The sequence below is a fragment of the Fusarium verticillioides genome, chromosome 6 (assembly GCF_000149555.1).
Source record: "Fusarium verticillioides 7600 chromosome 6, whole genome shotgun sequence".
Classification (NCBI taxonomy): domain Eukaryota; kingdom Fungi; phylum Ascomycota; class Sordariomycetes; order Hypocreales; family Nectriaceae; genus Fusarium; species Fusarium verticillioides.
Window position 1 is genome coordinate 2,058,612 of NC_031680.1, and position 27,926 is coordinate 2,086,537.

At 50.0% G+C, this 27,926-nt stretch overlaps 7 protein-coding genes and 1 non-coding gene across 35 annotated transcripts; 3 read left to right on the forward strand and 5 right to left on the reverse strand.

Moving 5' to 3' along the window:
• Positions 1-339: 339 nt before the first annotated feature.
• Positions 340-2,485, reverse strand: FVEG_02133 (hypothetical protein). The gene is made up of 2 exons (XM_018889312.1): positions 1,620-2,485; positions 340-1,567 (listed from the first exon to the last, which is right to left on the reverse strand). The coding sequence occupies exons 1-2, from the start codon at positions 1,926-1,928 to the stop codon at positions 545-547; spliced, it is 1,332 nt and encodes a 443-aa protein (XP_018745425.1). The 5' UTR covers positions 1,929-2,485; the 3' UTR covers positions 340-544.
• Positions 2,486-4,510: 2,025 nt separating this feature from the next.
• On the forward strand, positions 4,511-9,585 carry FVEG_02132 (sulfite reductase (NADPH) flavoprotein alpha-component). The gene has a single exon (XM_018889311.1). It carries the CDS (start codon positions 4,838-4,840, stop codon positions 8,033-8,035), a length of 3,198 nt encoding a protein of 1,065 aa, XP_018745424.1. The 5' UTR covers positions 4,511-4,837; the 3' UTR covers positions 8,036-9,585.
• Positions 9,328-9,412, reverse strand: FVEG_14985. The gene has a single exon. It is a non-coding gene; the product is annotated as a tRNA-Thr (tRNA).
• A 416-nt stretch (positions 9,586-10,001) lies between the features above and the next one.
• FVEG_14984 (hypothetical protein) lies at positions 10,002-11,184 on the forward strand. The gene has a single exon (XM_018904061.1). It carries the CDS (start codon positions 10,262-10,264, stop codon positions 10,619-10,621), a length of 360 nt encoding a protein of 119 aa, XP_018745423.1. The 5' UTR covers positions 10,002-10,261; the 3' UTR covers positions 10,622-11,184.
• Positions 11,185-13,183: 1,999 nt separating this feature from the next.
• FVEG_02131 (hypothetical protein) lies at positions 13,184-14,674 on the reverse strand (the record flags this gene model as incomplete). 2 transcript variants are annotated; one of them, XM_018889309.1, is made up of 3 exons in its annotated part: positions 13,184-13,452; positions 13,534-13,777; positions 13,888-14,674. In XM_018889309.1, the coding sequence occupies 3 exons, from the start codon at positions 14,672-14,674 to the stop codon at positions 13,185-13,187; spliced, it is 1,299 nt and encodes a 432-aa protein (XP_018745421.1). In that variant the 3' UTR covers position 13,184. The 2 variants fall into 2 exon arrangements, with proteins under 2 accessions (XP_018745421.1, XP_018745422.1); XM_018889310.1 differs by lacking the exon at positions 13,184-13,452 and having other exon boundaries at positions 13,501-13,777.
• Positions 14,675-17,990: 3,316 nt separating this feature from the next.
• Positions 17,991-19,056, reverse strand: FVEG_02130 (hypothetical protein; the record flags this gene model as incomplete). Its single annotated transcript, XM_018889308.1, has 3 exons — positions 18,669-19,056; positions 18,187-18,618; positions 17,991-18,132 (listed from the first exon to the last, which is right to left on the reverse strand). Exons 1-3 carry the CDS (start codon positions 19,034-19,036, stop codon positions 17,991-17,993), a joined length of 942 nt encoding a protein of 313 aa, XP_018745420.1. The 5' UTR covers positions 19,037-19,056.
• A 922-nt stretch (positions 19,057-19,978) lies between these two features.
• On the forward strand, positions 19,979-26,589 carry FVEG_02129 (hypothetical protein). 26 transcript variants are annotated; one of them, XM_018889302.1, is made up of 9 exons: positions 20,025-20,288; positions 20,342-21,131; positions 21,525-22,220; positions 22,287-22,573; positions 22,647-23,257; positions 23,507-23,711; positions 23,862-24,854; positions 24,913-25,160; positions 25,240-26,575. In XM_018889302.1, the coding sequence occupies exons 2-7, from the start codon at positions 20,885-20,887 to the stop codon at positions 24,036-24,038; spliced, it is 2,223 nt and encodes a 740-aa protein (XP_018745398.1). In that variant the 5' UTR covers positions 20,025-20,288; positions 20,342-20,884; the 3' UTR covers positions 24,039-24,854; positions 24,913-25,160; positions 25,240-26,575. The 26 variants fall into 26 exon arrangements, with proteins under 26 accessions (XP_018745395.1, XP_018745394.1, XP_018745410.1 ...); XM_018889306.1 differs by having other exon boundaries at positions 20,025-20,141; positions 24,907-25,160; XM_018889307.1 differs by having other exon boundaries at positions 20,025-20,141.
• FVEG_02128 (hypothetical protein) lies at positions 23,650-27,814 on the reverse strand. 2 transcript variants are annotated; one of them, XM_018889281.1, is made up of 4 exons: positions 25,674-27,814; positions 25,229-25,608; positions 24,434-25,131; positions 23,650-24,295 (listed from the first exon to the last, which is right to left on the reverse strand). In XM_018889281.1, exons 2-4 carry the CDS (start codon positions 25,528-25,530, stop codon positions 24,216-24,218), a joined length of 1,080 nt encoding a protein of 359 aa, XP_018745393.1. In that variant the 5' UTR covers positions 25,531-25,608; positions 25,674-27,814; the 3' UTR covers positions 23,650-24,215. The 2 variants fall into 2 exon arrangements, with proteins under 2 accessions (XP_018745393.1, XP_018745392.1); XM_018889280.1 differs by having other exon boundaries at positions 25,229-27,814.
• Positions 27,815-27,926: the final 112 nt, after the last annotated feature.

Here is a 27,926-nt window from a genome sequence, read left to right on the forward strand (position 1 = left end):
AGCCATCAAAAATTGAATATATCTAGGTGATAAGAAGGAACACTCTTGATGGATACGGAGTTTATCACCATTCGCGTTCCTCCATGCTCAAGTGGGATGTTAGGCGGACCATAATCAGAGGGCAAACCCTGGCAGCACTGCTATATTGAGCCTCATTTTGTTTAGAGATTAGCAGAGACATGTCTGAGCGTGGAACAAAAGTTTGTGAGAGATTAAAAACGATGAGTAGCTAACTCAACACGAAAATAGAAGGTCTCAGACTGTATCACCTTGAGTTCTGGCCATCAAGGAATTGAAACCTATCGGAACTTCAGTGACATGTCTCGTGCAGTGAAATATCACAGAGTAAAAGTTCTTCGAGACTCCCAGGTCAAAATAGCTGGTATTGATATATGTTGGTAAAGATCGAATCAAAGTCTACGTAAAAACAAAACAATCGCTATCCCGTGTATGCTTATTCTCAATCCCAAAACGCCTTGCTTGATCATCCCTCCTGTCCGCAGTTTCTTATTTTATGTCGAACTCAGGCTATATGAATCGAAAATCATTTGCTTTGAGCAAGGTTGTTGTTGTTGGCGATCAGGTTTGGTGAGCCTCGGCGGCTACCCACGACCTTATTGTTGGTAGCGTACTTCTTGATGTATTTGGTTATGGTGTCAACCCCCGTAATTCCGTACACGGACTGCGCGTACAGTACAAGACCAGAAACGTGAGGAGTGGCCATTGAGGTACCGCTCTCAATATAGGTGCCGTTATCGCTGAGATACGAGGCAGAAACGACATCGACACCCGGTGCCATCATATCTACAGAGCTGCCATAGTTGGACCAGCTGGGGATTCTCCAGTTCTTGTCAATGGCTCCAACAGTAATGGCCTGAGGGGCTGAAGCTGGAGATTTAGTATTGGCATTTGTTCCTTGGTTTCCGGCGGCGACCACAAAGATGACTCCGGACTCGGCGGCATTCTTGATGATGTCGTTGAGCGCCCCAGATACACCATCGATACCAAGAGAGAGGTTGATCACGGAGAACTCTTGTCTCTTCTTCTTGATGATATCGTTGACGGCCCACTCAATACCGTTGAGAATGACGGAGAGATCGGCAGAGTCGCCTTGAAAGACCTTAACAGAAATGATCTTAGCCTTCTTAGCGACTCCGAAGGTCTTTCCAGCGATGGTCCCAGCAACATGAGTACCATGGCCCAATCGGTCAACATAATCTTTTCGGAAGGCTGTCCAGCCATTCTTGGCCCGGCCTTGGAACTCCTTGTGTGTGGTACGGACACCGCTATCAACAAGATAGGCAAATGAGTCAGATCCGCTTTGCTTGTGGTAGATATAGTTCTGGAAGCCCTTGTTGCGGTGTGAGATGGTTCCGAGACCCCATGTGCTTGATTTTTGGTTGATTTCGCTTCTCTTCTCAAGCTGATCATCCTCATCCTCATCTTCAGTGTCATCGCCTTCTTGACTTGTCGTTTCTGCTGGTGGTGCTGGTTCCACGGGTTGTTCTTGACGCTTGGAAGCGCCCCATGTTAACTTGACTCTACGGTCAGGCTCAATACGGACGACCTATTTCAGTTGTTAGACATCAAGGACGTTTTCGGTGGTTTAGATGTCTTACCTCGGGACTCTTCTTAATCTGCTTCACTGTCTCCTCGTCGAATGTACCAGAGTACCCGTGAAAACCAGCCTCAGTCTCAAATGTCTTCTCAACGCCATTGTCGCCATCACGCTTGTCGAGACTTCGCTTGTGAACACCGTCAACCCATTTCATATGAGCCTCAACTGCAGGGGCGTTGATCTCAGACTTGAGGGTAATGATGTAGCTGCCAGGGATTGTGCTGTCGACCCCAGAAGGAGTTGTAGGTGCTGTTAGACAACAGCCAAGGAGGGTGGTAGCAATAACTGCGAAACTCTTAAGTTGAACCATGGTTCAAAGGATAGTGCGAAGGTTAATAGAAGGAGAGACAAGAGGTGGGAAGAGAGCGTATTTTGATAATGAATGAGAGTGATGGTTATGAAAGAAGGTCGACTTTACTTCGGAAGGTCTCGTTTCAGGCTTAAGTACGAATCGGGGATTGCACTAGAAGCCTCTTGTCGCGCAAACCATGATTCTATGCCATCATACCAGGTTTCTGGAGCGAAACGGACGAGACCCTGAAGAGGCATCATTGCCATGACGAGTTCCACGATTAAGCAAGCGCCACATCGTAGCCAAATACCGGATACACCGCCACCCAGGCCCAATTTGACGCAGGAACAATGAATCCAGAAGCCAGAGAATGGAGGCGCCGCGTGGCCATAGCTCTAGCCAGGCATTAACGGGCGGATGGTTGCCCGTACAGGCAATGAAGCGATGGAAAACCACGCGATGGCTTCGCAGTGGCCACCTAGTCAAGCTCAGGGGGGGCTAGCTAGCCCATGCCTCGATAGACGGATCTGGAGATGCGATGGCAATCCATCTCATAAGTCGTGCCTTGACCTATGTGAAGGAATTGTGGTGGTGGCCAATGATGTTTGAGGATATAGCCCGGAAATGGTCTGACTTCCCAGTAGTCTGGTCCAGACGTATAAGCCGCATTCCTCCACCCAGACCACGACGCATACAGGACCCTGGGCATTGGATCAAAATTCTCCGGATACTCCACAGCTAGAAGCCGGATTGTCTTGTCTGACACGGTTTGACGCTGCCGATAATCATCGTAAGTTTAAACATGAGTGTTTTAGCACCTAAGCTGGTATTCCAGCTATCGGCAAATTCCATCGCCAAACGACATATTTGAGTAAGTGTTGAAGCTAGCGTGTGTAGCTCTCTAGCAACATAATAGCCCGCCTCTTGCGTAATGCAAATAGCTATTGGTTGCCAAGATTGGGTTCATGGTAGACACTTACCTTCATCGTAGGGGGCATCAATGATCAGGCCCTTAGCACCAGTATTTAGTATTTGTTATATCGCTGATTCGGTTCCTACTCTTGTAGGTAGAGGTCCAAGATCTAAAAGGTCCCGAGCAAATCCAGAAATGCGGTTCTCTTACCCGACAGACGTCATGAACGGTTGTCATTTGAAGATCATTGCTAGGTAATTCAGATGCCCAAGATATGCCAGATGGCATCATACGCTCACCACAGGTACACAAAAGCATGCGTATCTCCCTGTAAAAAAAAAAACAGGAACACACAGTTTGTAAGTGACAAAATATGAAGCCGGCCATCAAATAAACTACTACAGCTGTAGAATATGTGCCAAGTCATACAATAGAATTCGGTGGCAAATTCTCTTTAATCTAGATCATGACTCGGAATTTTGCCAAGCGTGCTGCTACATGAATACTTCGTAGTTAGTCTCTGGCATCTAGTAACATGCGGGCGTCAGTTCACGATGTGGCATAACTTGGTAAACATATGTCACTTGGCAAATTCCTCTTCGCTGAATTCTAAGCATATCCAAAAGACACAATGATCGACTCTATAACTCAGTCCTGTATCGTGGCCAAGAGTGTTCCGCTCAGCCAGTGAGAAGTGGAATGTACGACAATCGCTGAGTTGTGTATTGTTGATAATGGTATGGTGTTTGATATTTATGGAATAATACTGGTAGATTCATGGATCCCACGCTATCCATATGTTGTAAAACATGTGTTTGACAGGAGGCATAATCTAAAGCTTTAATATAACGTTGTACTTTTGTCCTTTCTCGCTGTTTGATAAGCCAAGTCACTGTCATGATGACAAGGTACTCTGGTTGTCGTTAGTTCTATGGCTAGAGAGAATTTGAATAGCTATATCTACTCTAAAAGCCGAAGTCTCAAGAATGACGCCCAACTCAATCTTTTACTAGATGTAAAACGATCATTGATTTAGTATCCATATTACTCATATAAGGACCAGCACTTGGGCCGCTATCATGGATGTGAAACACACATTCATGGCAACTCAGTTTATTTATTACCACCGAACATAGTAAACTGATATGAAGCCCTACAGCCATCATATACTATTGGCTTACTGAAAATAATGAATATCTCGAGTGATGGATGAGATATGTCTGTCGAAGGAGTTTACAAACAGCCTTCTCAAAACATGTTGCCAAGCTGACTCATCAAGTTGACTAATATCACTCTCTTCCACACTCTCGTCTAATAAGACGTGCAGACATTAGTAGTACGTACAAGCAATACTAAACACTGTTGATTGATTGGATCTTGATACTCAGCAAAGTCTCGGTGTTGCCTCCGAAGCTGATTAAGAAGGTTAATGGTGAAATTACGCGATCGCCGACTGCCGGTCGGATCATCGGGGCCGCTAGAAAAAAACAGGAGGGGTCAGAATTTCGGGGTCTCCATTGAGAGCCAGAGCGTCATGTGGGGTAGTAAATAAATTAACAACCACTCACAAGCAAATATTGCTATGGAAGCTGCCGCAGCTGTTTTTGTCACCACACTTTCCCATCTTGCGACATCAAAGTTCTTTCCGAAGTCGGCCTAGTTCAATTGCGTGATTCTGTCGAAGCATCAACAATTCTCAAGACCGAGCAACATCCGTCCAATTCAAGGGCAGAGACAGGGGAAAATACAGTGAATCGGCGCCATGGCTTTCCTTACGGTTACTCCGTTGAGTCGCCTCTTGAAGGGCTCTTTTGCTTCTCTTTTGACTCCGCCCTTTATCCTCCTCCTCCTCCTCTTCTCTCTTCCTCAGTCCTCATCACCCTGAAAGTATCTCATCTCGCTTCAGAGCCAGCGACTTGAGCTTCAGTTGGTAGACCATCTCTTTTGACTCTCAAGTCAATAGTCAACCGCGGGGTTTTGTTCTTTCCCTTCATTGGCTTTAAAGACCCTCAAGATGCCTCACCAAGAGTCCGCCCCTGTGGCCAAGACCAACTCGGCAGACTTCAACAAGTTGTCATCCAGTCTCCCTTTCGGCCAGCAGGTTCCTCTGTCATCAATCTCTGGCCCGACTTATGTGACCGCCCAGCTCCTCGTTCAGCAGATCGCCTACAAGCTTTCCGATAAGATCTTCTCTTACTCTCCCGAGACCTTCGACCTTGATATCGCACTCAAGGAGTGGGCTTCCAAGAACGAGAAGAACATCCACGGATACTCCACCGAGGTTCTGCCTCTCCAGACTCGAATTGGCGCTGGTGCTCTCGCTCTGGGCTACATCTTCTCTCCCGACTTCGATGTCTCCAAGCGCCACATCCCCCAGTCCCTGGTTGCGCCCTCAGGCAGCCTCCAGCAACTGCGCGGAACCCTCGACCAGCTCTCTCTCCTCTACGGCGTGTCCAGTCCCTTCATCGCCCACGTCGCTGCTCTCGACTATTCCGATAGCAAGGGTCTGATCTCCAACTACGACTCCGCTCTGCGCCTTGCCGAGGACCTTGGTCTTGGTCTTGTTGCTAGCACCTCCACCTATGAAGCTCAGCACATGTCCATTTTTGCCACTCTCCTGGCTACTCTTCTTCCTACCCTTCACATCTACGATGGTGTCCGCGTCGCTCGCGAGACTCTCCGTGTCGTTGATGCTTTGAGCGAGAACGGTGTTGCCGATCTGTACAGCAAGCTCTCTGCCGAGGCTGGCAAGCTCAACACTCGTCTAGACACCGCCGGTAAAGTTGTTGAGCTTCTCAAGGTCTTCAACGATGAGCTCGGCACAGTCTACGAGCCTTTTGAGTACCATGGCCATGAGTCCCCTGACGTCGTCCTTGTTGCTTTCGGCAGCGTCGAGTCACAGGTGGCCAAGGAGGTTCTGACCAAGCTCTCTTCTGATGGCGCCAAGGTTGGTGTTATCAACGTGCGAATCTACCGCCCCTTCATTGAGGAGGCTTTTATCAAGGCAATCCCTGCTTCTGCTCGTACCATTGCTGTCCTTGGTCAGGTCAGAGACGAACTCGCTGTTGAGGATGAGGCTACCCAGTCTGCTCTCTACAGTGATGTCCTGACTGCTGTCACTTTCTCTGGTAAATTTGACAGTGAGCCTGCGGTTCTCGACATTAAGTACACCCCTGGTCAGACTGTTACTCCTCAGGGTCTGGTCAGCACTCTCCATAAGATCTTTGGTAATGAGGGTGAGGCCAAGAAATTGCCTTCTCTCGTCCAGGCTCAGCAGTTCACCTTCTGGGACCTCGACAACTCATCTGCTCTCAACTCTCCCAGTGTTATCGGCAACCTGCTCTCCAAAGAATCCACCTCCAACGTTTATGTTAACGAGATCTTCGACAACCTCACCCAAGGTGGCCTCGTCCGAAGTGACCTCCGATCCTCCAAGAAGGCTCTCGAGGCTCCTTACGACATTGACGACGCCAACACCATTGTCGTCGGAGACGAGAAGATTCTCCAGGAGGTTGATGTCCTCAAGGGTCTCGTTGAGGGTGGCAATGTCATTGTGAAGCTCTCCAACTTCAAGGACGATGAGGTCGAGAAGCGCCTCCCTCTCGCATTTCGAAAGGGACTCCGGGAGAAGGCGGCTGAGCTCTTCATCCTCGACTCTTCCTATTCCCCGGCTTTCGAGAAGGACCCTCTCTTCTCCAAGCTGCTACTCGAGCTGTCCTTCCTAAAGGTTGCTCTTCCTGACTATACCCCCGAGGATATCGCCAAGCATATCCTCGCTGAGGGTCGTCCTCCTACCCTGGAGGAGTCCATGGATGCTGTTGGCCTTTGCCTCCGTCATTTCGAGGTCCCCTCCACCTGGGCTGAGGTTGGTGCCGACTTTGTTGACCCCAATCTTCCTGCTACGATCCAGAGCAACAGCTTCGTCGTCCACGACAAGGAGGAAGCGGAGGATACTTTCGAGCTCCGTGACTGGCAGGCTGCTGCCAAGTCCCTCGCTTTCAAGGAGGCTTACGGCACCAAGAACGTTCTGCGACCCGAGTTGTCTGTCAAGACTTCCACCATTACTGTCAAGGAGAACCGCCGACTTACTCCTCAGGACTACGACCGCAACATCTTCCACATCGAATTTGATCTTGGTGACTCGGGTCTGACCTACAAGATCGGTGAGGCTCTGGGTATTCACGCCGAGAACGACGAGGAAGAGGTCAACCAGTTCATCGAGTTTTATGGCCTCAACCCTGCCGAGCTCGTCCAGGTTCCTGCTCGCGAGGATCCTGCTCTCCTCGAGACCCGCACTGTCTTCCAGGCCCTTGTCCAGAATGTGGATATTCTTGGCAAGCCTCCCAAGCGCTTCTATGAGGCCCTTGCTGAGTTCGCTACCGATGAGACTGAGAAGCAGAAGCTTGAGGCTCTCGCCAGCCCCGCCGGTGCTGAGGATCTGAAGCGCCGCGCAGAGGTCGATACCGCTACCTATGTTGACATTCTTGAGGAGTTCAAGTCAGCTCGCCCAAGCTTCCACGACCTCATCAAGATTGTCAGCCCTGCCAAGCGCCGAGAGTACTCCATCGCCTCTGCTCAGGCTGTCACCCCCAACTCAGTTTCTCTCATGATTGTCGTGGTTGACTGGGTTGATCCTCGTGGCCGTACCCGTTACGGACATGCTACCCGCTACCTCAGCCGTCTCCCAGTTGGTGCCCAGGTCACTGCTTCAGTCAAGCCTTCCGTCATGAAGCTTCCTACCAAGGACACTGCACCTCTCATCATGGCTGGTCTCGGAACGGGTCTTGCTCCTTTCCGTGCCTTTGTTCAGTACCGCGCTATGCAGAAGGCTCAGGGTAAGGAGATCGGATCCATCCTCTTGTACCTTGGATCCCGCCACCAGCGTGAAGAATATCTCTATGGTGAGGAATGGGAGGCCTATCTGGCCGCCGGTGTTGTCACTCTTATCGGATCTGCCTTCTCTCGTGACCAGCCTCAGAAGATTTACATTCAGGACCGCATGCGTCAGACTCTCAAGGAGATCGCAAAGGCCTACATCCAGGACGAGGGTAGCTTCTACCTCTGCGGTCCTACGTGGCCTGTACCTGATGTGACAAAGGTGCTCGAGGAGGCTATCGCTCACGAGGCCAAGGCTGCTGGCAAGAAGATTGATCCTCGCAAGGAGATTGAGAAGCTCAAGGAGGAGGGACGATACGTCCTTGAAGTTTACTAGTCGATATGCGTCTTTCATGACTTGTGCTCAAAATGGTGCTTGGGATAGTATAGAAAGCATTGAAGCGTCTGAATTTAACTATATGAGTCTATCTTTAAATCGCGTCTTCTGCATTGTGACGCTTGTGTTATCAAGACAGATACGGGACATTACCAACCCACAGATCCAGGGCTTCTGGGTTACTTTCATACCAACATTGGCAGGCTTTCGTCAGGCTTGATGGCTGTCTTCCAGATGCGTCCCTCAGCGGGATCTCGCTCTCGGTTCCTTGGCGCCCTCTCGCAGCCCAAGGGGCGCGCCTAGGACTATCTGTCCTCAACTGGTGCCTTCTCAGCACATAACCTGTGCATTGGTGGCTTACGCGCGCGACTACCGGCAAATCTCAAGAGAATTCTGAAATTGTTACCCGCCTTAACAATAATCCCCAGTTGTTGCCCAACCTCGCGATTATCTCGTGTGGGATAAGTGTTCTAGACCACGAGCAAAAAGCAAATATCACTGGTGGTGAAACCTACTAGCGACCAAACAAGACAGGATACCCGCCGCGGTGAGAACGAATATGGAAATCCGAAGGTCTTCTTTTCTTTTTGTCTCTGGAACCGAAAAGCCCTGCAGATCCTTTTGGGCATCAACCGCAGCTATTGGCGCTCAGCCCAACCGGTGAATGCTCAATGCCCAATACTTGTGCTCACACGAAGGGAGGGACGGGGGATGATGGGTGCGCCGCGGAGATGATATCGAGATTGCTTGCATGGATGCGTCGCTGAAAAGAGTATTCCGCGGTCTGGAGGCCGACGGATGATCCTGTGAGGGCTTTTTGAGTTTCGAGCGACCGGTCAAGGTCAAAGCGAACCGATGATAGCCATCTGGTACGCTTCGACAGTACATACAGTGTTTGGAAATGGCGGTTATACCTACGTCCATTTCTCACAGCTGGGAGATGTAATGGATCATTCAGCAGACGAGATGATGCACGTGGTACTAGACAAACATTTGGTACATCAGCAGCAAGCATCAGAGATTAAGTATGTGATTTATCAACTGGATCTCTTGGTGTCTTAAAATAGCCTATCGATCGCTTGAAAATCACCGATGTCTCAACTCCATGTCGTGCAGCTGCCTAGACAGAAGATTGCAAGCAGACAAGACAGCTCAAGTCTGCCCCACCTCAATCAAGATCTGGTTATCAATATCTCAACTGATGTGGTATAGTTTCGTCATAGAGTCAGTCAGTCAGTCTGCTTGGATTGCTCAACAATGAGCATCAGGGCCAAAAAGCAAAGTCGATTGATTGCCCCGTACTGGAATCGAACCAGTGATCTTATCATTTCGTGTTGATTTTACTAGTGATACGCTTTACCACTGAGCCAACGGGGCTTGTTAATCATTAAAAGCTCTAGGATTCGTACGGTCTATACGCATGAAGGGAGGAGGAATAGGGAATTTACCAAACAGGCAGACAGGCAGACAGGCAGACAGGTAGCTTGTTGATCAACTATAAAGAAACAGATATTTATTTATATATTAGATCCAAGTATAAAAGGCTTTACATTACTGTCTCTTAGTAACCCGGTTCATCTCGTTAGCCTACCCTATTCCTGTAATTGCAGGTACAGTGAGTGATACATACATACATACAAGCCCAAGGTACTCCGTACTAGACGGGACCCTCTTCCAAGTAGCATCTAGCATCAAACTCTACGAGAATGGTCCAGTCTTACACGATCCAGATGCAATCTTGGATTTCCAAGACCCAGAGAATTTGATCTGATCTGATCCGATTCAATTCGATCTGTTTGCCATTTCTGCCGATCTCGATACCTCCTTGAACATGCATGAACTCGCCGTTAGAATGCGGTGACGAATTGGAAAAAGCAAACATTATTGACCACAAGAGTCACTTTCAAGTTTTTAGGGCCGATGATATAAAAAAGCAATCACAAGAAAAAAGCAAAAGCACTTAAGACACTGGCCCCCCTTCGCCATTTTGGAGTGTCTGTTCAGGGAGTGATCGCCAGGTGAGGCTATTGCGTGCGACAAGCTGAAAATAGAAGCCACAAAATGACATGGCAAAGGCAAAGCGACATCTCAGAAGAGCGATGAATGCTATGCATGCATGAGCGTGTACGCACTGTACGTGTGCTTCACTGGCAGAACGGACTTGTCGACTGTGTAGACTGTATCCGTACCTGACATACAATATTCCGTCAGTGAGAGATCGGCAACATGGATGGTTTCTCTCCTGAGTCGAAAGCGATAACTCATACGAGGCTGTCAAAGAGATCGACAGGACGGTTCGAGAATGCCGTTTCCATGAGGCCACGGCGATCACTTGGCTGCTGTGTTCAGAGTGTGTGTGCCGTGTTGCAATTCTTCCTGCGAGTTATGTTATGCATTGCTCTTGTCTCGTCATTATCACGCAGAGATGGCAAAGAATACATTTATGTGGCTATGCTTAACCCAATACGACTGAGGACAGACACTGAGGCAAACGGTAATCGACTCAGAAGTGAAATCAAGGTCACTGTCGCCCTATTTTCCGCTCTCAAGGACTCCATACATCACTCACTAACATTAGACCGATGAGAGAGTCCAGACCTCAACCAACCTGCAGGGAGACAGGGAGACAGGGAGACAATAACAAGTCATGTGCACCGATACGAAAAAGAAGAAATGATTCATGCTGGGTGCTTCCATGCATGTCTCGTCCTTTCTTTCATCACCGGTCTCAGCCTATCGAGGTGCCTTATGCACATGACCTCTTGGCCTTTTACAGACCAGTACAGAAATCTCGCGATGCATGCATGTCCTGTAAACTTGGACCAAAACATGTCAGATCTATCGGGGATAATAAAGATACTGTACCTAGACTCCCCGGGGGGGCCAGCCAATCTCCTTGAAACCGGAATTCCAGAGACAAGTCAAAAAGAAACATGCAAGGGCTTCGACTCGAGCTGACGTATCAAAAAGGACGCGACAAATCTGAGTTTTGCACAGCGTCAATCGCACAATAGCCGACTTGGAGAGCTGCATCTCCTTTCCCCTGAAAAAATGTTATCTCTTTACTCTCCTCGTCGCTAGGAACTCATACTCCGTCAGCCTCGTTTCCCCGGGGCCCTCGTTCCTTGGGTTCAGGGATCTAATCATACTATAACTTTCTGCATGTATGTATGTAGGTAGACTGTCGTAATCGCTCCAGCTGGACCAGGTTCCCAACAAGAGGTCAAAGCGAGAGAGATCTGCAGCACCCCCCTGCTTCATCTGCGCCCGGTCACGAACCTAATCCACAATGCCATCTCCTCAAAACTCGTTATCTAGATACGATCATACGATTCAGATCAAGGATCCCAGCAGACCGCCCTATCTCTGAGGGGCTTGCAGTTGCAGTTACAGTAGCAGAGTAGTAGTGGTAGTATATGCAATGCAGCTCCATGCATGAAGGATCATGGTGAGAGAGGAGAGAGAGAGAAAGACGAAGAAACGGGCTCTGATTCCAGCCCAGGGTTTTAGTCTAACCAGAGCTTTGGATCCGTATCAAAGCCTCCCGCTAACCGAACGGAACCAGTCTTGCAGGGATCGATCCATCAACTACCGATACAAGGGGCTTGATCACTGTCAAAGTGGCAGGGGTCGTATGTCAAGCCTGAACTTTTGCACTTCCTCGTGATCTAGCCCCACGTATGTATGTATGTACTGTATATGCCAGTATGAGACGACGACCAAGAGGAGAAAAGTCAAAGTACCTAGCTACCACTACATGCAATTGTAATTGTAGTTGTAATTCCACGACCCGCGCGATGGTGTTGTTGTTCTCTCAACTGATCCCAATCTGCCAAGGTTATGCCGCAGTGGACCGTAATTACCGCCCACCTCCTCTAGTCTCACCCTTTTGCGAGTCTGTCAGATATCACTAACACGTATTGATATTCTCCGGTAAGAGATAACGTACTGTAAGTAGGTACGGATACTCTACTGTCCATACGTAAGTGCCTTGAAAGTCTGGAGACGGGATCCGGAAGGCCAGCCGAGACGAGACGGGGAGACGGGGAGACGGCGAGAGGCAGACAGGAGCGAAATGCTTGGAATTGAGTGCTTGATTGTATCATGCATGTGTTATTGAAAACTTACAAACCTCTTAATGCTAATAATGCTCATAGACAAATCTCTTGCTTCAGTTCTTGGCACCGTTTTGACTATCCATGCGTTTGAGAATGCTGACTGTGAATGACCATGATACCAACGACACACTAACATGACGAGAAAAGCAACAAGTGCGAAATGGACAAAGGAGAAAGACACCTCACACTCAAACTTTGAGTGTCACAACAGACATCGAAAAAAGGAACCCGAAAAGAAAAGAAAAAGAAATGCAAAATATGATATGTTATGATACCTCTCTCTCTACAGAGTAGTCAGTTCCAATATGCTGAAAAAGAAAAAGAAAACAAGATTCAAAACGAGGCGATGTAAGATTAACAAGGGAGAAGAGACCAGAAAAAAAAGGAAAAGAAACAGACAATAACCCCATTGATATCGCAAAGAAACCACCATACTCCATCTCTCCCAAGAGATTTTCGTCCTTCATGCTCATGCTGATGCTGTAGCCGAAAAAAGCAACGCCAAAATACCCAGCGAGAATCAGGAAACCCACATAACAGGGCGGGGGGTCCATGCTCATGCCCGTCGCTGAGAGGAGAGAACAAGCTCTTAAATTTTTAGTGCCCATCGTCATTAACCGTCATTTCCAGGTTGGTGGTTCAGCTTGGAGCATCCATTCATCGTGCGCCGTAGCGGAGCAGAGTGATAGCCATAGTGATATCGTTGCGCTGTCCCTCGTGTCGTTGGGTTTCAGAGTTTGGCGCCGATCCAATGCTAGACATGGGGTAATCCATCGCTCGTCTTACCCATGTCGTGACAGTAACCGACCCCTGACCCTTTAGCTACCTACCACCACTACCCCTACCCAGACACCCTTGTCAATGGCGCTGTCACTGACCCCGTTGGTTGGGTTGGGCTGATTGGTCTCGATCTCGCCACACTTCTTCGGAGGAGTTCTACGCCATAGCCTTGGCTGTCGTTTCTCAGCTTCTGTCAGGACAGGGACCAAGAGAAGGAGGAGGATGAAGGAACAACCATCTCGTCTGCTAACTTAGTTTGCCCAGCCACGGGTCCAGTCTTGCAAGTCACCGACGATTTGGTATGTTGGGTTTGCCGAATGGCCATTGCCGCCCTTCTTATCCCAGGCCCATCGATCGGCCAAGTCGCTATCAAGGGTTCCCTGCATCATGTCGACGACGTAGTCGCCAATGACAGGTAGAAACTTCCATCCGTGGAAGGAACCTCCTGTTGCGATGTAGAGTCTGTCGCTCTGCGGGTGCGGTGATATAAGGAAGTCATGTGTCGGTGTTGATGCGTCCCTGTGGCAGAGACCAGTCAGCTCAGATAATTATACACATACACACAGAATACACAGGCTCATGAGAGTGGGTGTTGCTTACCAACACATTCGGTAGGCCTCAATCTTGATGTTTTCGACTTCCTTGCCATATAGGCCATTGAACGTCTTTCGCGCCCGGTCCTCAAAGAACTTGAGAAATCGAGGTCCCGTCCACGTGTTATACATGGACTGGCCAGGCGCAACTGACATGGCCTCACCGGTTGGAGGGAACACTTGGTAGTTGGTAAAGCATAGGTCGCAGTTGAACTTGATAGTTCCGTCGCTGAGGATTGACATGCCTTCACCTGCAGATGACTTGTTAGCTCAGCCCAGTCAAGTCAAGTACCGATAATATCCGCCCCGGTTGCAACATCAACAAACAAGCACGCAAGCAAGCAAGCAATACAGTACGTACCCTTGACCTGAGGTAAGCAGTTCTTGAGCACAGGAATTGCTGAGAACTTGTCTTTTTGCGCGCCATGCAGCTTCGCATAGAAACTCACAGCTCCCGTAGCCAACAGTCTCTCACCAGCATGGAGTAGTGGCTTTTCAGGCGCGCTCTGCGCGAGTAGAGACGCCGTTCGAGCTCCAGCAGCAAGAAGAACCTTGTCAGCTCGCAGCGTCGTGCCGTCCTTGAGTGTAACACCAATACATTGGCCCTCGGACCCAAAGTCGAGTTTCGTCACTTCTCCAACGACATACTCGGCTCCGAGGTCGACCGCAGCCTGGACCACCGCGCCGAGAGCCTTGTCCGCCTCCGCGAACCCTACGTCAGGGTTCCAGAGCACCCTGTCAACGCCCTTGAAATCAGCCGTCTCAAAGGCACCGTTCCAACGACGGCGTACTTCATCGACAGGTAGAAGCTCTGACCTGTTGGGGATACCCATGTCGCGGTAAGAGTTGATACTCTCTTCGCCAAACGAGGTAGAGTCAGCACGAAGCATGCCGACTTCGTGATACCAGGTCTTGTATAACTCATCATGCCTCCACAGGGGCATAGCCTTCTTCAGCAGGCGCATGTAGAGTCTGTCCGGATAGTCATCGCGGACGATTTTGTTTATGTCGTGAGAAGCGGCCCTAGGATTGGGGAAATAGGCCGTGTCGACAATGGTAACTTGAACCTTGCCCTTTCTACGGAGTGAGAGCGCAGTCGCAGCACCAAAGTTGCCGGCTCCAATGATGAGGACAGAAGGGATAACCATGGTTGAGTCTCAGTGTGGTCAATTGAAGTCTGAGAAACAAATTGGCATTGAGATGAGTATAAACGATAGGTAGGCTCTTATGCTTGTTCTTGGAGTATAGGAAAGCGAGACTTGTTGGCGCCATATCATCTCCCGCGGGTGCGAACAGCAACTTTATATTGCAAACTCCAACTCCTGAGCCTGTTGGCCGGGCCGGGAATTGCAGGCCAATACCAAATAGCGGTCGACTGAGAGACGCCAGAAAGCCGAGACTAGTAACCGTTGAGAAAAGACGATTGCCGGTCAATGTAGTCTTGTGCTATGTGGTGTAATGTAGTGTACATAGAATATTGACCGTCATGTAGGCAAGCGAGCGCGCGAGTAAGGCTAGGACAAGGCGTCCAAACAGCCAATGGATGCATGCCATACAGCCCTGTTGTGCAGTGCAATATAGGTAGTGCACTCCGTACGGGTAGCGTAGTCCATAGATCAGCTACAGTATGTAAGGTATCCATGGTCCCAGCGCCAAACAATTTAGTTCCACACTCCTTGGAGAATTGTATGTATGTACATACATTGACGGATTGGCGTGGGCTCATGCCAAGGGGACTGTCTCATTTTGACGGCTCCGGCAAGGGGGGCGTTGACCGAGAAAAAGAAACGACGGCAAAGGGAACGACGAAAAGATGCTTGAAAAAAGAGAGAGATTCACAGACTGAGGAGAGGAACTAGGTAACTTAGTTAGTTAGTCGAGAATCCCTGGACGATTCACCATTGGTTGAATGGGGGTGTGCCAAAAGCGTCTCAAGGAGAGAGCGAGCGATGAGAACAGAGCGACAATATCGTCCGTCCAGTAATTACATACAGTACAGACTTGTCTCGCAGAGCAACTAACGTTAGTCCGGATCAGCCCATGTTCCTTAATGAACTGGGAGGTGAGAGAAGAAGAAAAGTTACTCTTTTCTCTCATCGTATTCCCCACTCACCCCCGAAAAAGCGAGAGCCAAAAAGTAAAACAACCCAGCATTGGTGCTGGAACTAAACAGCAAGCCTCCTCAGTCATGGTTGAGAATGCTTTTGGTTGGTTGCGAGGTGTTTCTTGGCTGTTCCGCACCAAGGTACCACAAGCCTCGCTGTGTGATGATGATGACACCAATTGACGACAAAGTGCTGTGTACAGTAGAAGGATAATAAACCCAAGACACGACCGACTGAGACTTGAGTTACCTAGTTGTCGTTTGCTCCGCTTAACCTTAGGTCAGATGCAGTTATGCAACTCGTCCGCAGGCCATCGATGCTGTACAGCACAGTGCTCTGGAACCCATCAACGCCATGCATTAGGCCAGTTGCCTTGTAAGGATCCCCACGAGATCTGCTCTACTGGCATGGCATGGCACGATGCGATGTACCATACATATCCATTCCACCCAAGCATTGGGTAACGCCTAATCCCAGATCTGACACTTCAGCACGGCGCGGCCTACGATTCAGCTCAATTTGGCCAGGGCAGGCCAGACCTGACCTGACCTGACCTGACCAGTGTAGGAAAGGGCACAACGCTGCGCAGTCCTTGGTGCGTGGCATGGTTGACCAAGGATGGACAAAGTTGAAGAGCTGAGGTTGACGCTATGACAGGAGCACCTTTCCGTCGCCTCCGGAACACACCGCTCATCTGACTTTCTTTTGTTTCCTCTCCTCTCTTCTCTTTCCTTTTCTCTCCCCTCCTCCTATTCTCGTTCCGTCCCTCGTCCCATCTCGCTCATCTCCTGGTCCATAATTCCTGGCCTGGGATGGAAACTCCCCTTACACAACCCATGCAAGTTCCCAGCTGCTAGCGCCCTAGTCCCGCACCGTTAAGAAGCCACGTGCGCCACTAAGGGTTGCACCAAGTCTGTTTCCCTTTGCCTGAAGTCGAGAAGTCAATTGGATATGTTTGCGGGGAAAAGGTACCTAGATTGGGTCGGATCGTTTTGCCGAGTACAAAATTCCTCATGCTATTGCGTAGGTAGTGCTTGAGATGCTACTATCTGCACTGCCCACGGTCTCAGACCGCAGTGCTGCTGCTACATGAGAGTTGGTTAAGACTCTCGTCACCGTACATACCGATATACGGTTTTCTCACAATTGCTGTTTCCAACTGGTTGGTCTGCATGTTGATCACAAGGGTGCATGCCCAACAAATGGCCCTAGTGCCGGGATCATCGTCTAGGGCCGCCCCAGAGAAGATTGATAGAATTTCACCAGTCCCTAGAAGCTCTGAAAGCACCCTGAAAATGAAGTGTCACATTGCTGCAGTATGAGATCGTAATGTCTGCAAGTCATCCGTGGCCAGCTTCCCACGAGTTTGGGAAAGCCACCCGCTTCTCGTAGTCGGCAGCCCAGCCTAGTACTATATTTGTACGTACTCTAGTAACCCTCTTTGCCTGATCAAGTGCCTCTTGCGCGGCTGCCGACAGCTTGCATCAGTGCTCTTGTGAGACCTCAGCCTGTTTCATTCTCATACGTGGCTGCACCTATTTTTCTCGAACGTTCTGGGTGCGTGCTCCTGTCGTACGACTTATAGACAGCCAGCACTCCCGTGTAATCAAAGCGACAATGCATTTCTGAAATTTCCCATGCTGCCATCCGCCTTGGCCCTGTAGGAACGGGTAGATATGTAAACTGAATGCCGCGTCGGTGGATTTTCCCACCGTTTCTTAGTCGTTGAGGCCTACCATGTCCATCTCAACTGCTAACTGTGGTACCTGTGAGCCGGCTGCTTCTCTTTTGAGAAGGATGTCCTAAAAATTATTGTGAAAAGCTTTCATGCATCTTGCCCGAAGGCTAACTGCATAGGTAACGATTGTTTGTTTGGCGACTCTGACCGGTGATGTGCCAGCTTACAGGTGGTTGCATCATTCCTTTCAGATACAAGACTAGTTCAACTCCACAAAAGGTTGGGCGGTCGCTTATTGACCAGCAATTATGCCGTGATAAAAAGAATTCCGACTATCTTCCTTGTGTTCATGCGAGCGATGGGCCATTAGGCATGCTCCGCTGAGAGGCCAGTCATGCCATGCTCGTATTGTAACTTGCACGCAACTGAGGCCATGTAGATCCGAATCAATTTCCATGATTTCGCGCAACGTTCAGCTGCTGGCGGATGGACCTGTGAGTGGCAGAGAAACCCTTGGCGAATCACTATTGGTTCATGCTTCTCGAGTTTGCATGAGCCGCATGGTTTATATTCACCGGCCATATCTCCCCCAATCAAAGACAAGTCTCCGAATGTAAGGGATTTGACCGGTCAAGGTCACGCAGCCCATCAAAGCACAAGATGGAGCTCGTGGCCAGGGCCTCAAGATGTAATAACGCGATGCTTGACTGTCAATTTATGTCTTTCAAGTCCGTCTCGACGGGCAAACTTGCGTTTCTTGGGTGGATTCGGGCACCCAGGAACATCGCATCGCCAAGGTTTCCGATGCTTGTTACAGTGTTGTCTATGACAAGGGTTAGTTTAAACCAGCAACTCGGGGCTACAAGCATAAGCATACGCAAAAGAAGAATTTCGATCGAAGACCACAAGTCTCCCCTCCTTGTCAACGCCGCCTTTGTCGCAGCGATGTCCCAAGGGACAGTAGTACGAGCCTTTTCCTCTCTGTTTAAGAGCGTCCATGTCGATTTTGCTGAATTGTTCATCTTCGTCATCTCCTGAGTCTTCTGAAATGGATAGGTTCCCACCAGGTGATTGAGCGTCATCGGTGCTTCGAGATGCTAGCATAGCTCTCTGGCTTTCGCGAGTTCCGCCATCCATACTATTCCCTCCTGGAAATGACCGGCTCCAGCCTGGAGGTTCAGACTTAATAGGAGGGAAGGAAGAGATTGTATGATAGGTTGGTGCAGACAAAACTCCTCCAGGTTCAGGTGTCCGTCGCCAGACTTCTTGAACGTCTTCAGAGAACTTTGCTGCCAGATCACGGATCTTGCTGCCAGAATGGGTGAGCCATGGTATAAGATAATTGGTTTAGAGACTTACCCAAGCTTGCTGATGTTCATGTCCATTGTAGCCATGGGCTGCAAGTCCGCCATGTGCGTCTTATTGTAGGACAGCTCGTGCGCCTCCTCTGCAGCTGATGCTACATGAGGTCCTGTCACCAGTTTATCTGTCAAAGAAAGCCACATCTGGGCGGTCTGAGTAAGATATTCTCCCACATCGTTGATGATATTTTGACGTTGTTCGGGCGATGAAACATTTGTAGTAAACTTTGCCTTTGCTGCCAACTCCCTGGAAACAGTCTCTAACTGGAGACGGACAAGGGCATCCAGAGAATTGGGCTCCATTGTACTGCTGGGTATTGTATTGATCCCCGATTCAAAGACGAGTGCAGATGATGGAATTGACATGATGGTACAGCAGTATCTGTACCTCTTTCTGTACTATTGAGATCGCTGGCAATAGGCGCTGATATGTAAGTATGCACCTATAGTACTGTACGTAGGACTGTACTCTGTACTATGCTTAGAGCTTCGACCAACCACGCGGGACCTAGCAGTAGCGTGTTGCAAATTGTTGTGGCACGGAAGCTAACGAAGGGCTCCGGACCGGCGCGGCGCGGCGGCGGCGGGAAGGCAAAATTTTGGGGCGACCGAGGGAGAGGGGGAAATGGCTGTTAGGAACTGTCTATCCGTCTACCTGGGGTTCGCGATTGCGCTCCTAAGACAGAAGAAAAGAAAAAGATACGCATGCGTCGGTCAGAGGAGGGCAGCATGTAGCGTAACCGTCGGAGAATAACATGCGCGGGTTTGTGTGGTATTCAGGCCTAGAAGCCGGTGCTGAGAGGCGAAAGACAAAGTCACAGACAATTTGCTTGGTGAGTGTCCTACGTCTTTGGTCCGCAAAAGAGGGCAACGACGGCAACACCCAACGTCGGGTCGACAAAATGAATGTTGTGGTCTCTTCGGTCAGTCTCTTGGAACTTGCTCCTTATGAGGCCGGTAGAGAGGCAAGACACGCGGTGCCGGGCACAAGCACAGCTTTTTCGCGTGAGCAATAAGTGACGAGACAAGAGACAACAAGCTTGGGGGAAAAGAGACAACTGAGTCAAGGTAACGCTAATGCGTATGGCGGCTGCCGCTGTCCGTATCACAGGATGTACCGAGCACCGTTTGTAGTATTGTTGGCACTGGACTCTGGCCCCGTTGTTTGCGTCTCCTCTCTCCTGTCAAGGATCACCTTCATTGTGCCCTTGCTAGACCGGCTGGCCCTGTTAACCCCAAAGAAGCAAGGGCGGGTGATTAAGCCGGGAGGTGGGCCATGGCGTTTTCTATCCCTGCCGCTATGTAAAAACCATCTTGGACCTCGTAAGTAAACCCCCTGCTCCTTGACCCCGGAAGGCCAGCGGCCAGGTCCCGTCACATCGATGGGCCGCCACACCTGCTCAGTCCTTTCATCCCCTCTCTGGCTCTATCTTGACGGCGGCAGCAGGCGTGTAAGGCGCGTGAGGCAACGGTGAGTGAGATTCGCCTTCAGGTTGCCCGCCCTACCGATCGTGACTAGGCGGTACTGCTTCTGATATCGTGAGGCGGCGTCCTGCCAGCTATTGGAGAAGCACTCTCTTTCCCTTGTGTTAAGGGCTCTAAGCTCGTCAGGTTCCAAGTGGGGAGGCCTGCAATCCAACCATTGACCTTAATGTTTCTAACAGCTCCTAGACATCTCTTTAGTTAAAAGTCCAAACTGCTTCTAGAGAGGCAGAGAGTAGCACCTGGACAACGTCCCTTTTAATGCAGGTACTCTCCCCAGACTTATCTCACGCCATGACCTTCCGGTCTTCTTGACTTTGCTTCAACACCCCTCCGCTGGTCCCTCGGTTGAACTGTTTCCTCTTCGCTTCTTGTTGTCTCCTCTCGCCCCCGCTATCCCGGCGGTTCACACTCGAAAAACCCACTCTCGGTAGGCGTGGTTCTTTGCCTTGAAGCGAACCACTCTACTGGTATCTCATCAATAGGCTCTCAGTTCGACGCGCCGCAACGGTTGTGCGTCGCCCCTGGGGCCCGGCGGCTTTGATCATCAAACGTCTGGCATCGCTGCTTGTTACCGCTGCCCGCTGCCGCTGCCGCTGGCTTTCTGTGGTGTTCTGATCCGGCCGACTCCGAAACTGTCGTACTGTAAGGTCTTGTTCTCTCATCTCTCCCATTAATTATAGCACGGCCCATCGGACTTGTCCCCGGCGTTCCCTACACCGAGCCGTCCAAATGGAGAGTTCACCAGAATCAGTTCGTCCGGTGAAGCGCGTCAAATACGCGCGACAAGACGATACGATCCCCCTGAATATAGCCACATCCAGCATCAGGGCCTCCGACAGCGTTGACGGATCCCTGGTTACTGATGCCCCTTTATTCGAAAATACATGGCCCACGACAACGGGAGTATCGTCTCCCTCAGAGGTCCTATTCGACCTCCCAGAAGACCTTGGCAATTCGTGGGCCCCAGCTTTTACAGGTAAGGAAGTGAATTTGTTGTCACTCACTCCATGTTCCCATCCAACTCACCTCACCCACCTTTCCTCATGGCTCGGCCTTCTCAAAAACTCTTCAGATCTGAACTCTGACCCGTTGTCCCCGTCAAATCCCTGTGGAGGATCTTGAAGTCAGATGGGTCTCCGATGAGAGAGGCGTAAACTTGAGCAAAAAGGAGATGAGAGAGAACATGTTGCACCCACCCACCCCGCTCTTACTCCCACCCTCACCCCGTTGCACAACCCGACTGAGAATCCATCTTTCACCCATCATGTTCCCGACTTTGTTCCAATTCCTGCCGAGAAGATCAAAACTACCCGTCGACCCGATCATGCCATGGTAGACTATCAAGTCCGTGAGCTGACGTTCCATGCAGCACCCCAGCCTGCGTTGAATCTTCAGGTAGTCACAGCACCTCAGCCTGAACCTCAACCTCAACCTCAACCTCAACCTCAACCTCAACCTCAACCTCAACCTCAACCTGAACCACCTCGCTCTCAGGTACAGCGACTGCCTCGCCTCTTGCCTGCGGTGCCCGATGCTCTTCCAGAGCGGGCTGTCGAATTGCAAGACTCGAAGAAAAGAGGCCTGGCACCAGTAGAAGGGATCGTTGTGAGTCCGTTCACCGCGAATGAGGACCGACTGATTGTGTCTGCCTATCCTCGCTATGCTCGCCCCGAGAATGGACAGGTGAATGGGTATGTTAAATTCAACTGGCCTTCGCGAGCTCCATCGAGACGGCCGTCTGGCCCTGTGCCACTCCCATCAGAGGATGACGTTGAGGACATAACGCCCAACGTAACGCGATCACACACTGCCGGTCGCCCTCCAACTATAATAACTCTGGTTAATCCTGGGCCTGCCGTGTCTTCCGCGCCAAATGGGACTATTTCGCCCATGGACCTAGAGGGAGGATGGGGAAATACTTCATCGCCGATATTGATGGCAGGTTCTCCGATTTCCTTTCAAGACACTTCACAAATCCTGATAGCTGGTGACCCGAAAATGCTGCCTCCTCAGTTCGGATTCCAAGCAAAAATGGATCATATTGACAGACGATTGTTTGAGTTCTGTAAGTATTTGAAGCTTGCTTATCTGCGTTTTGGGCTTTGACAAGCGTTTGCTCACCACCCGGTAGATATCAAGAACTGGTGCCCGGGAAGGAGTGTGCTTAGCAACACAAACCTATGGTTAAAGGATCTAGCGCCGATGCATAAGAACGAAGGTATTCTCCACGCCATCCAGAGTCTTGCCGGGGTATATATCTATGATTATATCCCTGATGAGCGCATCCGACAACGGATCAATCAGCGATATATCACGGCAGATCAATATTTCAGCACACTCCTCAATGCACCCGAAAGCAGGGAAAATGGTAAAGGGCAGGAGGTCATTACCATGGCCGTGCTTCTTTCAATGCAAGATGTATGTATGATGTCGCTACAGGATTGGTGATTGTGCGCCTTCGATATTGTGAAGTGACCTGACTGGTATTTAGATTGTCCTCACGGAACGACGACTCAAGAAGCCATACAATCCGCGATGGCTGGAAGGATTCAGGCAAGGCGAATACTTTCTGCAGGCAACTGACCCTGGCGCCCGCTACTGGAAAAACAATAACGTCCAGTACAACGAACTCCGCATCTCTCAATCGATTATCGTTGGGCGGGCAGTGATTCTCGCTCAACCTATGATGGCGCTTCCATCACCGCAGACTTTTAACCCCGAGGCTGAAGCAGGCAGGTTCAGCTGGCTTCTCTATGGAACAGAGAAGGATATGTTCGAAATCCATGGAGGATGTGGCTTTTCGAAGAAACTGTTGCATCTTATGAGCCAAGTAACGTATTGTGCAGGTCGATTGCAGCAAGAGCCCGAATCTACCATCGTGCCAATCACGGCGAAATTCCTTTTGCGCGAACTATCAGAAATGCGCCAATGGAGCCGTGAGGGCAAAGACTGGGAGCTGGCTCGAAAATACCCTCCAACGATAGACTGGGTGCGCGACAAAGCAGACGAAGTGATAATCGATTCGAACCAAATCATGACCGAGGTTACAGCTGAGGCATGGAGGATCGCCGCAATTATTTATTATCAATGTCGTCTTCTGAGGTACGAATATGCGATGAAGGGGAAGAGAGGGTCCTCTGAGGGAGAGAAGGGGACAAACTGAAGGAAGTTGGGGATCCATTGGGATAATGGGCGTTGATTTTGCAACAGCTCAACTCACTCCTTCCCCCTCTGCCGGCTCAACACTGACGAACCTGACTGCCTGCTTTCCCTGCCTCACCCTCTTACCTACCTGAGCTTGTGTTAACAATAGTCGTGGCAAGAGCGCTCGCTGACTGAACCATCTATTAGGCTACCTCGAAATCACCCGGAAGTTCTTGCCAATCTAGATGATCTTGCCCGTTGCATACGAATTATGCCTACATCGGGGTCTCACTTTACAGCTCAAGCACCCCTATTACCAGTGTTTTTCCTGGGGTTACTCGCTACTAAACCTGTACACAAGGATGTTTCAATGGATTGGTTCGAACAAGTGGTTCAAACGCCAGTTCGCAGTGTAAGTGCAAAGAAAAGAAACGCAAACCTCCATTTTTTTTTTAGTAATCTATGGCAAGACGCAGGCTGGTTCTGCCTTTGCCCAGGTCTACTGCTCCCAATATTACCCACTCTAGTTGCAGAATTAGGGGCTAATTACCTGTCACCTCAGAGCGTCCCCCCCTTGTACGAGGCGCTTTTGCGCATCTGGGGATGGATTGACAAAGAAGTACAAATCCCACGAGATCCAACTGCTCTCTCCAAAGATATCGGTAAGAGGTACCCTTGGTGGGAACACCTTGTTGCAAAGGTCCTCGAAGCAGAAGAGGAAACCTTGTGCCTGACCTGACGAAACACAACGAACAAAACTTTGATCTGTCCATCCATTTTGGGATTACATTACCTTCCCTTACTCGTAAAAAGGTACTGTCCGCAGATATTCTCAGCAATAGTTGCCCGCCTTTTGGTGAAAATTCTTTTAGGAATTAGAAGTGATGGGTAGCGGCCAGCCGCGGAGCCAGCCAGATTAGTAACTGACTCCCGAGACGGCACTGTCGGCGTCGTCTCGCTGGTCCTTGCTGTCCTTGCGGCGAACGAGATATTGTCCTGAAAACAAGTCAGCATGAAATACGTAAAAGAAGAAAAAGACAGAAGAGAGAGTGAGCTAAAGAAAAAAAAGAGAGAGGAAAAAAAGAACGAAAGAAAGAAGAAATCGCCAGAGGGTATTGATAGGAGGGAACTTACGGAACTCCGATCCTGGGGCCTGCCAGACATCGATTACGCTCAATCCTGCCTTATAGCACATGAGGCGCACGTTGTCTTCGCCGTACTTGTGAGAATCAAACCAGTCGAACTCTTCGCCTTTTTGGATGATGCGGCTCATCTTCTTAAGCTTCACGTCTTTCTTGGCCCGGAAGAAGAAGCGATGACGAGTAGTGGGCTCATCCTCCAATTGTGCGAGGAGTTCCCAATCTTCCTCACGAAACCATTCCTCACCTGCCAGACGGTTGGCATGCTTGAAGCCATTCAAGAAGAACTTGTGATAAAGGCCATCGCAAGAGTGGTAGGCGTTCCAGATCTTCTCCTTGTTGTTGGGAAGAGTGTGACCGTCCATTCCAATTAGAAGCAGGTCGTCAGATCGCAGGGCATCGGCCCAGAACTTCAGGTGAGAAAGTGCTTCAGGCCAAGGATCGTTGCAGAGCACTGAACCTAGCGAGAGGAAGAGACGTGGTGTCGAGATCTTTTGGATATAGCTCATGCCATCGCCAAAGGTACCCCAGATACCAGCACAGGTCACTGAAGACTCAGGGCTCGGATGCTGCTCCACCAGGTATTTGACATTGTGATTCAGCGACGATCTGGAAATGTCCAATGCGAGGTACTTGGCGGGAACCTTGCCCTTTTCAAAGGCTGCGAGAAGGTGGCCAACCTTGCGAGTGTCACTGGATGGGGTCGTGTTAGTATGGACAGGGTAAGCTTACAACCACCACTCATTGAGGGTGGGTGGGCAGAGTGCGGGGCAATAGAAGATGAACTAACCCAGCTCCTAGATCGATAATTGTGACACCAGCTGGGCATCGTGCAACAACATCAGCGCCATGCTCATCAAACAAGGCAATCTCGTCATGGGTCTGGTAAAATTCAGGGGTGAAGATGATCTGATTCCAGATCGGCAACCCGACATCGTCGTACAGTAATTCGTCGGGCAGCGTGGGTTTGGAGGTTGGAGAGTATGGAGCCGTGAGGGCCTCTTGCAATCGCTTGCCAACGCCGTCGTACATGTTGCTACCGCCGATATCGACTACGGCTCCGTGCGAGGAAGCATCATTCTTGGGATCCATCACGGCAATCGAAGGACATCAATCAATCCAAGCATTCGTTTTCCCAATGTCGCTATGCAAGTTCGGAGGAGTGTGTGACTATATTTTCAAGGTTAACAGGGTCCTGCACGCACAACAATTCCACGGCTCTGGGTCGACAATACCACTCAGCAAGATTCCAGAAAAAGAAGCGCGCGCTGTGGAACGGTATGTTGCAGCACGGCACGATACGATATGGCAGTGTTGTATTCAAGAATGAGTTTGTGGGAAGGTATTTGCGGTTGAGATCGTCTACAACAAACCTCGATGCTAGCGAGTGAAGGAGGAAGAGATTGCGATTCAAGGCACGCTCTTCCCGACTTTATACCCGGCAAGCAGATGCGAGAAGGCGGTTACTGTGATTACTACCGCTGTCAATTTACTGGTAGACACCGGCCAATGCTACCGGCTGTCACTGCTCAATGGAGACGGCCGCCCAGGGATGAGTCGAATAAGGGCCGCAGACGACAGGAATATGTGAGGGCGGACGAGACAGGCAGGCAGGCAAGGGCCGTGATATGATTTGAGTCGATCTGATTCGAGACGATTCAAGAGAAAAGGAGAGAGGATTGCCGTTGTGGCAGCGTGGATCCTGTCTGTTGAAACAAAGCAGCGCAATGCTGATTGTGTTTTTTTCTTGCCCTTGTGGTGACGTTTTGACAGCTCAACGTCAGTGCATGCTAGGCAATGCAGCTTGGTCTGCTGCTGCTGGATAACACGCCCATACCCACAGCTATACCCCAGTACTTGGAGCGTGTTTGGGTGCGTAAGGTGGTAGAATAAAATGGGATAGATCTTGGCCATGTCCCAGACCTGACCAGAAGTGGTTCATCCTACATTAGGGCGAGAGCGTGGAGGGTGACATTCTCATGCTTCGACATTGACATCCCCACCATAATAAGACATGGGGTTCCGGTATGTGCTGGGGAAGTTATCAAGACCCTTGTTTTCGCTCTTTAGAGCTGCGTGCTTTCTTTTTTCTTCTCCTGTCGGTACTGGAAATCAATTTATAGTGCTGTTTACCTTGTTTCATGTGTCTCGCTCTCGTGTTAGTCCTCTAAGTGCCATGCATCGACTGATGTGAGACTCAGCTCGCTCATTTTTTGGACTCACATAGATAAATACCTTGCCTTACTTCAGCTTCGGCTTTAACCACATGCTACTTACTGTACCTAGGCGGGCCATGCCCCTGCAGAGCGCGCTAATGAGGCTCCAGGATGTGGTGAGAAACAAGAGCCCATTTAGGCATTTGGGGCCTGTGGCCTATGTCCAGGTCCCCTCCACAATTGCTCGAGGTTGTGTTGCAAAACTCGTAAAACACACCACAAGCCAACCTGCGGCAGGCTTCAAGGCACCAGCGCATCTCGACTGTCTTAACGTGGTGATATAAACTCAATCCAATGATGAATTACTCTCAGGTATCTCAATGGCCCCATCTTTATCCCCACGGGCCCGCCTTCGCCCGTTCTAGCCGTGCCGGGCGCTATTTCTCCCTTCCATGCCTCGTTTGCTGTGGTCTGTGGAAAGCCGGGTGAGGTTGGCGGCCAGTTTTGAGCAGGTGACTGGTCACCTTGGCACAGACAAGAGAGAGCCTTGAAGTTATTTTCAGGCAAGGTGGCTGCACTAAAGGGCAGGGTCTGGCAGGGCACTTTGTTCACCCCAACCTGACCAGCCCTGGATGGTGAGAGGCAAGCAGATGCACGTCATGGTTTGAGACGGATCCCGCTCGAGCTAGAGAGCAAGCAGCATGAGCGTGACAGATGGGAAGATAGCGTGGTTCGGATCGGAGTCCATTGGTTGCAAAGCTTTGAGTCATTTCCCTTCTTGGACTGAAAGCGTGATGGTTTCATTCTGTGGGTAGTACAATGGCGTTATTGATCCCCGGTGCTATCTCAACGGCGGTTCCTGACACCCTCAGGTGTTCTGTTCAGAACCCTGGGTGCAAATTGTCTGGGGTCCTGCTGTAAATCTCGAGCAACAAAGACGAGTCTTCCCGAGGATGGAGCATGCCATTGTCGTTGTCCCACGGTTAAATCTCAGCACCTTGACCGCCTGTTGATTCATCATTGGAAAGAGCATGCTCTCCGGTTGCTCGACCAGGCTCGGCCCCAATTATGCCCCCATTCTACCGCGGCACAGATCATTGTTGCATCTCACGATGGCCTGTGATATGTCGGCGGTGGGGAAGATTGCGTACCTATCCAGCTGCTGCAGTTGCTACTGGACGTACAGCATACGTGTAACGAAGCAGTGCGGTTGAAAAGTCTGACAGAGTTGGAGTTCAGATGGATTCCGCAAGAGATCCCTGTACACGAAGATGTTTGTTTCGGAGTATCCAGTCAAGATTTGTCAAAAAGTGCCCACTCCTCTGATCCAAT